This window comes from Bos mutus, chromosome 2, assembly GCF_027580195.1.
Source record: "Bos mutus isolate GX-2022 chromosome 2, NWIPB_WYAK_1.1, whole genome shotgun sequence".
In the NCBI taxonomy this organism is placed as follows: domain Eukaryota; kingdom Metazoa; phylum Chordata; class Mammalia; order Artiodactyla; family Bovidae; genus Bos; species Bos mutus.
Window position 1 is genome coordinate 43931482 of NC_091618.1, and position 13605 is coordinate 43945086.

The 13605-nt window shown below is 40.4% G+C and overlaps 1 protein-coding gene across 1 annotated transcript in view; it reads right to left on the reverse strand.

Moving 5' to 3' along the window:
• CD28 (CD28 molecule) overlaps positions 1-12392 on the reverse strand; it is a 36429-nt gene extending 24037 nt beyond the window's left edge. Inside the window, exon 1 of the mRNA XM_005904283.2 lies at positions 12225-12392. Within this exon, the coding sequence (XP_005904345.2) occupies positions 12225-12279 (55 nt within the window). The 5' untranslated portion in view covers positions 12280-12392. The remainder of the gene's footprint in view (positions 1-12224) is intronic.
• Between the last annotated feature and the right edge of the window lie 1213 nt (positions 12393-13605).

Below are 13605 nucleotides of genomic sequence, written 5' to 3' on the forward strand. Positions count from 1 at the left end.
CATGGTGAGCTTTTGATGCCAAGAAAAAGGCACATAGATTTTACTAGAAAGGCAATGGGAGACACTGAAAACACCTGAGCTGATACTAAGGTAGTAAGCTCTCCTTTGGCAAGGTTAGCACAACAGCAGGGAGCGCGTTAGCTAGGAGTGAGGGTGGGGCTGAGGGAGAGACAGGTAAGATCTGAGCCAACAGCATCCCTGTGAGCTCCTAGGGTCTGAGGCTCAGAGGCAGCAGCTGGGATAGAAAGGATGGGCGAGGTATTGGTGTTGGGTTATGCTTGGTGATGGTGAGCAGGAATCAAAATGACGTGTAGCTCATGGACTAGAGGGGAGACCAGGGACAAAATTAGCTAAATGAAGAGAGGAAATTTGTTTGGAAAAAAGCTGTTGGGTTTTACATATGTTGTGTTTGAAGGGTAGGTAAGGCATCATAGAGGAAAAGTCCAGGAGTTTGACTAGTTGGACTAGACCTCAAGAAAATCAGAGATAGACACATACATTGAAATGTCATCTATATTAGGGCAATAGTTGTTATTAAACCTGCTAAAAAAACACTGCCTGTACCATAATCCATCCCTACCATTCAGAGACACTACCCAGCCATATACATACAAAGCAACAGAAATTTGAGTGGTGGGACTTTTCTGGCAGTCCAGTGGTTAAGACTTCACCTTCCAATGCAAGGGGGTGTGGGTTCAATCCCTGGTCGGAATGCTAAGATCCCACATGCCTCGCAGCCAAAAATCCAAAACGTGAAACAAAAGCAATACTGTAACAAGTTCAATGAAGACGCTTAAAAATGGTCAACATCAAAAAATCTTAAAAAAGAAAAAACTTGAGTATGGTGGGACTCAGGCCCCACCATCAAGGCTTTGCATTATCCTCTCAGCTCCTAATGCTGGAAAGATCATCTAAGAGAACATGACAGAGCATCTTAATTTATATAAAAGAGTTACCTATAACAAAAGCTGGAGCTTCCCAGTGGCTCAGTGGTAAAGAGTGCCAATACAGTGTTTGAGACACAGTTTCAATTCCTGGGTCAGGAAGCTTCCCTGGAGTAGGAAATGGCTACCACTCCGGTATTCTTGCCTGGAAAATTCCATGGATAGAGGAGCCTGGTGGGCTGCAGTCCATGAAGCTGCACAACTGAGCAACTGCACATGCGTGATACCAAAAGCCACCAGACCAGTCTAGAGGTCAAATTCTGTTACCCTAAAAGGTTGCTTATAGTTCAAGTGGTAGGTAACCAGGATTTTATAGCTTTCTACATAAATATTATGGCAGTAATTCAGTTAATAGATGCCCATAGGTGTCAATGAACTGGCTGTATTAATATATTGTATTCTAAATACATATTTTAATCCGGTAACCAAATCTCGGAAACTTGTTTTCCTCCTGAGCCACCATCATTCTGAGTCCTCATTCAAAACAACTCTGTAAAGAAGACAACAGTATATTTTTCCTGTTTCTTTCTCCCTAAATCTTTGGGTGTGTGTGCTCAGTTGTGTCCAACTCTTTGTGACCCCATGGACTGGAGCTCACCAGGCTCTTCTGTCCATGGGAATTTTCCAGGCAAGAATACTGGAGTGGGTTGCCATTTCCTACTCCAGGGGGTCTGCCCGACCCAGGGATCAAGCCCACATCTCTATTGTCTCCTGCACTGGCAGGCAGGTTCTTTACCACTGTGCCACCTGGGAAGTCTACACCTTTGAGAAGTCTGCTTAAGGTCACCTTGACTCATTCAGAATCTTCTAGGTAAGTCATCACCTGGAAGTTAGAAAAATAATTAGTGTTAAACCTTAACATTATGTAGGAAGATGGGGAGAACAAAGGCAATATTGTTCCCCAAAACCCTGCAGTCATTTCTAAGCATATTAGCATCTAAGACCCTGGTTCACAATCTCTCCAATTTCCAAGGTGACTGGTTGCAGTTCTTGTGTTTTCTCTATTATAAGAGCATCCACAAAGGGATGGGGTGATCTGGTTGCCTTGCTAGAGCTGATAAAAGCTAAACCTTTTATCCCATTTAAGAAGCATTTTTTAACCCAGAAATAGACCTGAGATGTCTTCTCGTCCCAATCCCGTTTTATATCAAATGAAGAAATGAAGGCCAGAAAAGTTAAGTCATAGTGTAACAAATTAAAACGCTTCATCATATTTCCCTTTCTTGATAAATCACGGGTTTTAGCTTTTGAGTTTGGAAAAAGAATAACAGTCACATTCTCCCTAAAGCCAAGGGCAGGCCACCATGTCCTTCCTCTGAAAAAAACAAACAAACAAACAAAATGCAGAGGCCAAGATTAACATTCCTGACTGGAAACTGGAGCCCTGCCCATGATGCTGGGCAGGCTTGGTCTGAACCTTGTGATACTGTTATCAAAGCTGTGAGCTGAGGCCAAGTCTAGCCACATGTACAGTTTTGAAGACTCAAGCAAATTTATGGTACAAACCAACTAACTCTTCAAAGTTAAGGTATGTACTGTCCCAGTCACCATTGTTCACCATTGTTGAGATAGGTTTAACACAATGACCTATCTTGAGAGAAAATCAAATATATATATATATATATATATATATTATAAATTATATTTATACACACACACACACACACACACATATATCTATTTCACAAACGTTTTCCATGTCAGGTTTGCCAGTGTGGAATCACTCATCTACCCTGGCTTCATCCTAACACATCTCTACCTCTATAAATCTCTTCCCTTCCTCCCATTCTTCTTAGACCATTCTCCTTAGTCCATTCTTCTTTCCCCTCCTCTTTTTGATACTCCCATTCTCCAAATCTCCATCCCCATCTCCTCAAAGAAAATTGCCTCCATTCTCTTGTTTCTCTCTCTCTTCCTCTTTTCTTTCTTAATAGCCCTCTCTCCCTACTACCCATGCCATACACACACACACACTCAAGACCAACACGTGGCTCCTTCCACATGTCAAATGTAATTAAGTCACTTGGCTTGCAAACATTACATGGGGACTATGTACAAATTACTATGATAAACTCTATAGGTGATATAAGTCCCTCATGGTCTTCACTTTATCTAGAAATTTCCTCTCCTTTTCACTATCTCATTTTTATCCCCCCTCCATCTTTTCTCAACCCTTTGAAGAGTTATCTTCCTTCACCAATTTGCCTAAACTCAAAAAACCCCAAATGGCCTCCTTTCAGCCAAAATCAATAATCTTTCCAGGGCTTCCCTGGTGGCTCAGTGGTAAAGAATCCACCTGCCAATTCAGGAGACATAGGTTCAATCCCAGACTCAGGAGGATCCCCTGGAGAAGAACATGGCAACCCACTCCAGTATTCTTGCCTGGGAAATCCCACGGACAGAGGAGCCTAGCAGGCTACAGTCCATGGGGTCACAAAAGAGTCTGACATGACTTAGCAACTAAGCAACAACAATGACTTTGTGCATGTGTGTGTGCACATGCACTCTTCCTTCCCTTACACAATCAATGCTATTAGCCATTGCCTCTTTCTGAAACTCTTCTTCTGGCTCTGGTGACATTCCATGAGCCTCGTTCCCCTCTTCTCTCTCCAACACACTCTGTGTCCCCTTCACTAGCTCAGCCTCTTCTTCAGCTAAGTCCTAACTAGGCCTATTTTCCAAACTTCATTCAACTCTCTGCCTTTCTGTAGTTGTTCCCTCTCCTTTCTACTAGCCATCAATTTCCATCACTTCACTTTTATTCCAAAGTTGAGGATTCCTAAATGTTTTCTTCTTACCTGGTTCCCATATCTTCAGCTATGTACTGGACATTTTTCTGACATCTCAAGTCTTTACTTCAAACTCAGTACATCTAAACTTAAACACTGTTTTCCTCCAAAACTCAGTTGAATAACAAAATCTTGGTTTCAGGTGGTGATACCAGCATTCCTCTTAAGCCAAAATCTTGACATCATTCTTTCTCCCTCCTTCCCTTTCACAAGCCAGGTACTAAGCCCTGAAAGATCTATTTTCAAAACATCTCTCAGAATAGTCACTTCTTTCTATTTCCACCTTTGCCCAAATCCTATGACCCTCTTCCTGACAAAGTGACAGAGTGACATGATCTCCTGGTCACTAGTCTCCACACATTCTAGATCATCCTGCTTCTGCAAACTTTCAGCTGCTTCCCAATGTCTTGAAAATGAAGTTTCAATTTCCATTATGAGCATTCAATCCTTTTGACCTGACTCAAACCCATCACTCCAAGCCTCTATACCTTCAGACTGGCCATCTATTCCAAGAACATGGGATGATAATCCTGGTATAATTTCTTCATTTGTATTTCTTCTCCATCCTGAGGCAACATAACATTGGTAAGAACATGAACCCTGGAGCAAGAGCAGCTGGACTGACTCACTGACTAACTGTGTGACCACAGATAAGTTGTTCTATCCGCTATATGCTTCAGTTTTCCCATCTTACGGACAAGATAATCACTGTAACTACTTCAAAGGATTTAGGGAAAGAATAAATGATTTAATACAGGGAATGCCAGATAAAACAGTGTATATAAGTGTAAAATAAATATTAGCTAGCAATTATTATTATAACATCATGCATTCACATCTCATCTAGCTTTAAAGTCCAGCTTAACTCCCAGATTTCCATAAAAGCTTCTATATTAACGTTACTAATTATTTTACACTTCCTCTTTTTAGTTCATTCATTTCCTTCTTCAATAAATATTTGCCCAACATCCACAACACATCCTGCACTACACATAGTTTCGAGGTTATAAGGATGGATACGATACAATCCTGTCTGTAAGGAGCTCACAGTCTAGAGGAAAAAAACTGGATGTACCAGCACACAATAATAATTTTAGGAATCCTGATGAGGAAAGAAGTCCCTCAGTTTGCCATGTAGGGTCTCAGAGAAGAACTTCTTAGGTGAGAGGAGTAGGGAACATAATGGATTACAAAAATAATATATGCAAATCCATTATAGCATCAAAATAGCATGATGAAGTAGGAAACTGCCAAGTTTTATTTATCTGTTTCCAGCTGTTATATCCTGTTATATATAGTCTTTCCAACTAGAGCTGAAGTCTCTAAAAGCACAGAGAACTACTTAATTACAGAAGCAATTCTTGTGTGCTAATTAAGTCTATATCTCTTTTCCTGTTTTTATATTCCTTCAGATCCCAATAGAAGCTGAAATATAAGAGAAGTTTAATAGATATGTTAGATGGAGTTACACTCCCACTGGGACTCCTCTTATAAGATCATAGGAAAGACTGAATACCAAGGGAATGCTTCCTCGGGGAGATGGATCTTACACTAAAGACTTAAAGTGAAAGTCGATTAGGGTTTGGATGCATGGAAAGGAGGCATGCATGCTCAGTTGCTAAGTCGCTTCTGACTGTCTGCAATCCCACTGACCATAGCCCACCAGGCTCCTCTGTCCATGGGATTTCCCAGGCAAGAATACTGGAGTGGGTTGCCTTTTCCACCTAAGACACCCATGGAAAGGAAGAGGGAATCCAAAATGGAAACAGCATCAGAAAGGTCATAAACATGAGTACAGGTGTGTGAGACAGTGAAGAAAGCCACAATATAAGAAAGGGTTAAGGATCTTATATTAGGGTATGAAAGGAGATAGATAGATTAGGTAAGTAAAATGGGTCCAGCCTAAAAGCATCCCAAAGTGCCAGAAAACATTCCAATGTCATCTTCTAGTAGCATCTTCTAGGAACCATCAACACAACTTCCTTTTCTATAAATTCAGAGATGTCTAAGTTTCCTCCCATCTTTAAAAAATGTCTGTGGTTGAATTCAGCAATTCTATGGATGCTTCGCTTATAACTGTTTTCCTTAAAATCAATTAGTATAGATAGGAAATCATTCACAGTGTTCCTAAATTGAAAGAGAAAAAAAAATTCTGGAAAGATTTCACAATTCTCATTTGTAACTTCACTGAAGCTCAAACTGGGTTTTGTATCAGTCACAGAACCTAAAACATGTGTTGTTATTGTTTAGTCCCTAAGTTGTTTCCAACCTTTTGCTACCGCGTGACGGTAGCCTACCAGGCTCCTCTGTCCCTGGGGTTTCCCAGGGAAGAATACAGTAGTGGCTTGCCATTTCCTTTTCCAGGGCATCAATCCAACCCAGGAATCAAACCCATGTCTCCTGCACTGGCAGGCGAATTCTTTACCCCTGGGTCACCAGGGAAGCCATAGAAGATGTTAATAAATACCTGTTGAATGATGACATGAAGATCTGTCTTCCCAACGCATAAGAAGGAGCAGGCACTTCAGAGAAGAGTAACTTACTAACACCCTTTTTAGTTTCCCCAAGAGCCTCGTGGTGGGAGGAAACATTCTTCTCCTAAGATCCCATTCTGACCCACTTTCTATAGGATAGAGTCTGTGAATCAGAAACGGAATCCTCCTGGACTCAACATTCCTGAAGCTGGTCTAAATTATGTACCCTTATTATTAGTCCTGTTCAATTTCAAAGCAAGTCATCGGGGTTACACAGAAGCTGCAAATACAGCCACAGTGATGTTCTGACACTTCAGTTCAGCTCAGTTCGGTTCAGTCGCTCAGTCGTGTCCGACTCTTTGCGACCCCATGAATTGCAGCACCCAAGGCCTCCCTGTCCAACACCAACTCCCGGAGTTCACTCAAACTCAGGTCCATCGAGTCAGTGATGCCATCCAGCCATCTCATCCTCTGTCGTCCCCTTTTGCTCCTGCCCCTAATCCATCCCAGCATCAGAGTCTTTTCCAATGAGTCAACTCTTCGCATGAGGTGCCAAAGTATTGGAGTTTCAGCTTTAGCATCAGTCCTTCCAAAGAACACCCAGGGCTGATCTCCTTTAGAATGGACTGGTTGAATCTCCTTACAGTCCAGGGGACTCTCAAGAGTCTTCTCCAACACCACAGTTTAAAAGCATCAATTCTTCGGTGCTCAGCTTTCTTCACAGTCCAACTCTCACATCCATACATGACTACTGGAAAAACCATAGCCTTGACTAGACAGACCTTTGTTGGCAAAGTAATGCACACGTCAAATATCCCTAAGCAATGAAAAGCACAACTGTCTATCTTTTCAAGTTAAAAAAAAAATCACCCACCTAAGCTCTTAGCAGGGGAATCTAAGTCACTGTTAAAAATGTAAGATATGTCCGTAATGTATATTCCTGTTTGAGTGAGTGGGTAATGACTAGGAGTTACTCTTATAATCAATACATTACATGGTAGATTGTGACCCAACAAGGTGACTCAGATATGCAGAAAGGGGCTCATGATTAGATTAGAGATCAGAGTAAATTGTGAGTGGGTGACTCTTATGACACCATCAGGAACTATAAACCTGGTTACCTTGGCAACCAGAGTCCCCAAGATAATGAAGATGATGACACATGAAAAAGATGACGGTAATGGTGATGCAGAGATAAAGTCGCAGCTCAGTTAAGTAAGAAATTTACCACGACCACTCACTTCTCTTTAGACAATGAAAATTTAAGCTAAAATAACCTGAATGGTCACACATAGACTTAATTAAGATGCCTAGGAAATTAGTATTGAAATCCTAATGTCCAAGAAGTCTAAACTCTTTCTCATATCCTGTAACAAGCGGCTGAGTAGCCCTTGAACATATCCAGCCCACCTCTCTTCTAGTGCTAAGAGTCATCAAAATGAGAATTTAACAAACAAGCAATTAGGTACCTACTTTCCGTGGGGCCTGGGTTACCTTACCTCCGGCTTCAGGGACCAATACAATGATTCTCAGACCGAAAACTCTGGGTACATTTTTTTTTTATGACCACACCATGTCATTGACCAAAAAAGAGTCAAAGAAATTACCAAAAGAGACACAGATTCCTTAACACATCTTAGAAAACCAGAGACCCCTTCAGTCTGTCACATAGCCACCTAGCTGTTAATTTTTTTTCTCAAGTTTAGCTTAACCATCTACTAAGAAGAGAAGTCCCAGCCTCTGTGAACTTTCATAAACAAGAAATTTCTTTTAGAAAAAGGCAAACAAAAATTGAACCAAGATGTAAAGGAAAAAGGATAAATAACTGTGCTTTCAGAGGGCCTGCCCTCTGATTTTTAGACAAGAAAGTCTGCAATGAAAATTGTGTATTGTTATCAAAGCCAATACATGTGAATAAAGAGCTATTGTTTTAAAGATGATAAACCACAAACGGCGTTTTCTTCTGGGATGTTGGTGGCATAATAATTTTCATTTTGTAAATGTCAGCACATTGCCAGCAGGAAATACTTGGAGAAAGATAGCCATACATGATAAAAGCTGAATGGTAGCCATGTGGCATTTTGACACGAGAATAGAATAAGGATATTAAAAAAGAGGATGGTGTATGTTTAAAGGAGAGAAGTGAGGTCCTCCCCCTCCCCATAGTAAAGGTTTGAATGTGGGAGCTTCAGAATAACCATTACAGATTCATTTCTTTTTCTAATCTACCTGTGAAAATGACTCATCCTATTTCCTGGTATTGATATATTGGCATTAATTTTACAATCTTTGCTGTAAAAGTTCTTTCTGGATGGTTGCCTTTAAAAAATAAATAAATAAAAGGAGTATCTTTGGGTGTAAGAACAGAGTAAAACAAATTCTTACTTTTAAAAAAATTTAATTGGAAGCTAATTGCTTTACAATGGTGCGTTGGTTTCTGCTGTACACCAACATGAATCAGCTACAAGTATACATGTGTCCCCTTCCTCTAGAACCTCCTTCTCACCCCACCTCACATCCTACTCCTCTAGGTGGTCACAGCGGACTGAGCTGCCTGTGTTATACAGCAGCTTCCTACTAGCTATCTATTTTATACATAGTAATGTGTATATTTCCGGAGAAGGCAATGGCACCCCAATCCAGTACTCTTGCCTGGAAAATCCCATGGACGGAGGAGCCTGTTAGGCTGCAGTCCATGCGGTCGCTAAGAGTCAGACACGACTGAGCGACTTCACTTTCACTTTTCACTTTCCTGCATTGGAGAAAGAAATGGCAACCCACTCCAGTGTTCTTGCCTGGAGAATCCCAGGGAGGGGGGAGCCTGGTGGGCTGCTGTCTCTGGGGTCGCACAGAGTCAGACACGACTGAAGCGACTTAGCAGCAATGTGTATATTTCAGTGCTACTCTCAATTTAAAGCAAATTCTTAATTGCACTTTGGAAATGTCCATTAATTTTACTTGAAATGACAAAAAACCCAGTCAATTTTTAACAGAATAACTGGCTACTGTGTATTGGTTGTCCTGTAGACATAGCAACCCTGCATTTTCCATGTCCATCTTTCTACCTAACTTCCCCAAGCCCAGCCTCAGAGCAACACTTTCCTGAGAGAAGTCAATGACTTTTGTGTACCGCTACCTCAGAGGGGTCATTTGCTGAACTAAAAATAAAGCCTTTAATTACCTTGCTTTGCTGATGGTTTTTCATTAAATATCAATCATTTTCCTGCCTTCTGTGCCTCAGTCAGAAAAAGAAATGCTGTGGGGAATAGAGCAGCACCAGAGAAATCAATCGTGTTCAAATTGGCCATTTGGGACAGTTTCCTTGCTAAGGTTTGGGAAGAAATGAAAAGAAAAGCTCTCGTTGAAAAAAAAATGTGTTGTCCTGATTTTTGCCTTCATGTTGGATGATTAGCTTGCTGGAAAAAATAACCAATATTGACTGAAAAATCATCAATGAACAATACTATGTATTATAGGTACCCTCCTTCTATCGTCAACCACAAATTATTTCCCTTTCAAGGGCCTCCAGTTCTAAGCTGGATTCTATTACAAAGTCAACAAAATCCTCTGTTTCGGATCTCAACTGCATAATTATCCAGTAAAAAAAGACATGTCATGTTAGTAAAGGAATTGTGTCAGTTAAGGTTTTCTTATGCTTCCTGAGTCACTCTTTTTTAATTTTACTCTAAAGATCTTTTATAATGTCATTAAAATCATGAAGAATCAGGTTCAGCTTTGACCTTCATAGGATAAATATTTAAAGCTATGCTTTGGGACGAAGAGTTAGAACTGTTAAATTGGTCAAAAAAACTGTCCTTCACACATAGACGCAGGCACACATCTCAACACAGAGATAGCATTAGTCTTTCACAGTCCTCAAGAGGATGGCTACACTTTGACCAGAGAATTTCCTTAACTGTAACTTTTTCATGGAGGGTAAAGAGGAGAGAAACAAAAAGCACACAGAAGATTTTGCACCACTGATTAGAAGGGACCAGACATTTTCATATCCTGTAATTATTTTTTCTCATAAGTTTTCTTACTGAAAGAGGCATTTTGAAAGTGCCTTCTCAAAAAAAAAAGAGAGAGAGAGAAAGAACAAAATTGCCTTCTCTACCCCTTTCCTACTTCATTAGATGGCCACTCAGCACCAAATCTTAAAAGTGATTATGGGGGATGAACTGGCATTTGAAACATAGATGTACCTCAAGTCAAAGACAGTTTCCATGTGTGTGATCTTTTCATTGCTTCTCTCGCTATCCCCCTTTTAGTAAATGTGCTAAAGGAAACATATAAAGCCTTGAGTCTTACAAAACTTGTCTCCAAAAGAGAGTGAATGAATTGATGATGGTGGCTGTGCACAGTTCCCGGTTTTAAATAGTTTTCTGTTGGAGTGAGGCTTCTCTCTCCTTTCTGCCCATTCTTTACGGCCTAATAAATTATGAGATTTTAAATAGTCTTTAAAAATAAATTTTAGAGATCCCTTAAAAAACAGACATTGAAGATTCTTTTAAAGTATGTTTGTTAGCTCATAGTGCTGGGTATTAACCTATCTCATCACTAGCTCATGTCTTTTATTATATCAACACCTTTTATAAATACACAGAATTTTTAAGGTGCTCACTGGCACCTCAACAATGCAATGGATGGGTGTATTGCACAGGTTGGGTAATTACACTCTTTGGAACGTGATATTTAAAGGACAGCAAGAAATCATGCATACCAAATCTCACTACCAACATAAGTGAGAAAGAAAATGGAAGATGCTGGCCTTTCATTGTATCTTATATGGAAAAATAACTATCCTTACTTCAATATGCCGATTAACCCCTATCTGTCCAATTTTTGAGCCAAGTAGGACCATTTTCTAACTCTGAGAACAAGTTGAATGAATACCTGACTCCAGCCCACCCAAGTAAGCAACAAACTCTTTCTGTTGGGAACTGTGATTTACCAAAGATGATCTAACCCTGGACATATCTGGAGCTAATACATTATAAAGCACATCCTATTAGATGGAGTAGCATAAGAGCACAGGCCCTAGAGTCAGACAAAGGTGGTTCAGACCCTGGTTCCAACAACTCCTACATATAGATCTTTAGCCAAATTAACATTCCTTCCCCCAAATCTTTATCTGAAATGGGGTTAACTGTGATCACATCAAGCTTTTCATCTTCATCCCCATCATCACTGAAAACTTAAAGAATTTCAACCACTTGAAATAGATATCAACCAGTTGTTTAAAGAAACTAATTTATTAGCATCTGTATGGCACCAGCTTGTGTGACAACTCCAGAATTCATTTTGGCACCCTTTCAATTCAGGTAGACATGGCAAAACAGTCGGACAGGACTTAGTGACTAAACAACAAGACGTGGTAAGTATAGCCAACATTTATCTTGCCGGCCAAGCATTGACTGTGCTAAACATTTCACATGGTTGTTTCATTGTATCCTCACAATGACCTTGAGATGAAGTTATTATCATTCCCTTTTTACAGATAAGGAAACTGAGGCTTAGAGAGTTTAAATACTAGTCTAAGCTCAGTTATCAAGAAATAGATCTGTGATATGAACCCAGGTAGTCTAAATCCAGGGCTTTCAGAACCAACCTGCATATACAGCAATTTTCTTACATTTAAAAATATATATGTATACACAAATGCTAAAAATTCTTGGGACATTACCAACTAATAGTTAAATAAATCTGATTTCATTCCAAAGAATGCTTATTTAAGTATTTTGCTGGCTCTAGTCTGAGAATCAATGAGTTTCTTCAATAACAGGTTGCCATTTCATAGCAAAAACTGCACTTCAAATGCCCAAATGTCCTGAGTTCTTTGAAATTTAAAATGAACCATTCACTGATAAATGAAGAAAAGTATTGCACCTTTTGAAATATACCAAATAGAGACTGCATGATTTTAAAACATTTTTTCCTGAAAAATAAATGAAATAAAATGAACCGAAAGCCTCAAAAGAAAACGCTGGAGGAAGAAAGAAATCAAAACTGTTTACCTGCTACTTGAATTGAGGGGAAGAAGTTGAGAGCCAGGAGCAGCCTGAGGATCATGGTGCTGACGGTGGGCCACGGCTCCAGCCCCTCCTCCCTGAGAAGCCCAAGTGTGAGGGGAACCGAAGACACACTTGAGTGACTCGACTCGTCATCCGCGGCCACCACCGCCAACTTACTTGTCTCAGGGCACATGATCAAGGGACTCAAACCTCAAACATTTCACACAGGATATTACATTGTTTTGATGACTTCTGACTTTTCCTCTTCTTTTAAAGGCAAACCTTTTCTTGTCACTGAAAGAGTATCAGTCACTCTATGATGGTCTCATGGAAATCATGCTCTGTAGAGGGGTGTCAGGGCTGTGAAAAACGGGTGCTGTGCTTGAAATCTAAAATGTAAGGGTAGACAGATGAGACGATTCTAAAAGAGGAGAGCTTTTCATAAGATGGGGATAGACTGTGTCCAAAAGACACCAATAAGAATTATACTGAGGGACTTCCCCCCTGGCCCAGAGGTTAAGAATCTGCCTGCCGTGGCAGGGGACATGGTTTTGATCCCTGGTCCAGGAAGACCTCACACGCCGTGGAGAAACTAAGCCTGTGTGCCACAACTTCTGAGCCCACACACTGCAACTACTGAAACTCACACCATACTGAAGAGTAGCCCCTGCTCACTGCAACTAGAGAAAGCCCAATCACAGCAATGAAGACACAGCATGGCCAAAAATAATAAGTAAATAATTTTTTTAAAAAGATTATATTGAAGATTTGGGAAATAATTGTTATCAGCATTGAAACTTATAAATATGAGGAATTGAACGTTTGTGTTGGACGTAGGCAGCCCCATGGAGCGTGGAACATAAACTGTTTAGTTTATGCCAAACCTTTCCCAACTCACTTCAAGGAACTTTGAGAGAGACACCCCACTTGCAAGCACCCCACCTACTGAATATCTGGAGGAGGTTCCCTAAGCAAAGGGGGGAGTCGAAAGTATCCTGTGTCTTTAGGGGGCAGTGAGGTGACAAAAGCCTCTTAGCGTCTCGTGGTCTGTATGTTCCTCAAGGAAATTAGAGGTTAAGTGACAGGCATGAAAGGAGGCTGCTTGGAGCCACGCCTCTGCAGGCCTTACCTTCTGAGAAAGTCTTCTGTGTTTAGGGGCCTTCCCCTGTCATGGCCAGCCCCACTATCCTCTTTGGGAGCCTGGGTCTCAGGATCTTGTACTCCACAGCTTGTTCAAAAACCTTCCAGTAACTTTTTTCTGGTTTCTTGAAAAATCTAAGCTTTATGTGATTAACTTAGTTTGAAGTTTATGTATATGTCTTAAAAAATAATAATAATGTTTTGTATATTGATTTTTATTCTAACTATAAGTGATCAAACCAAT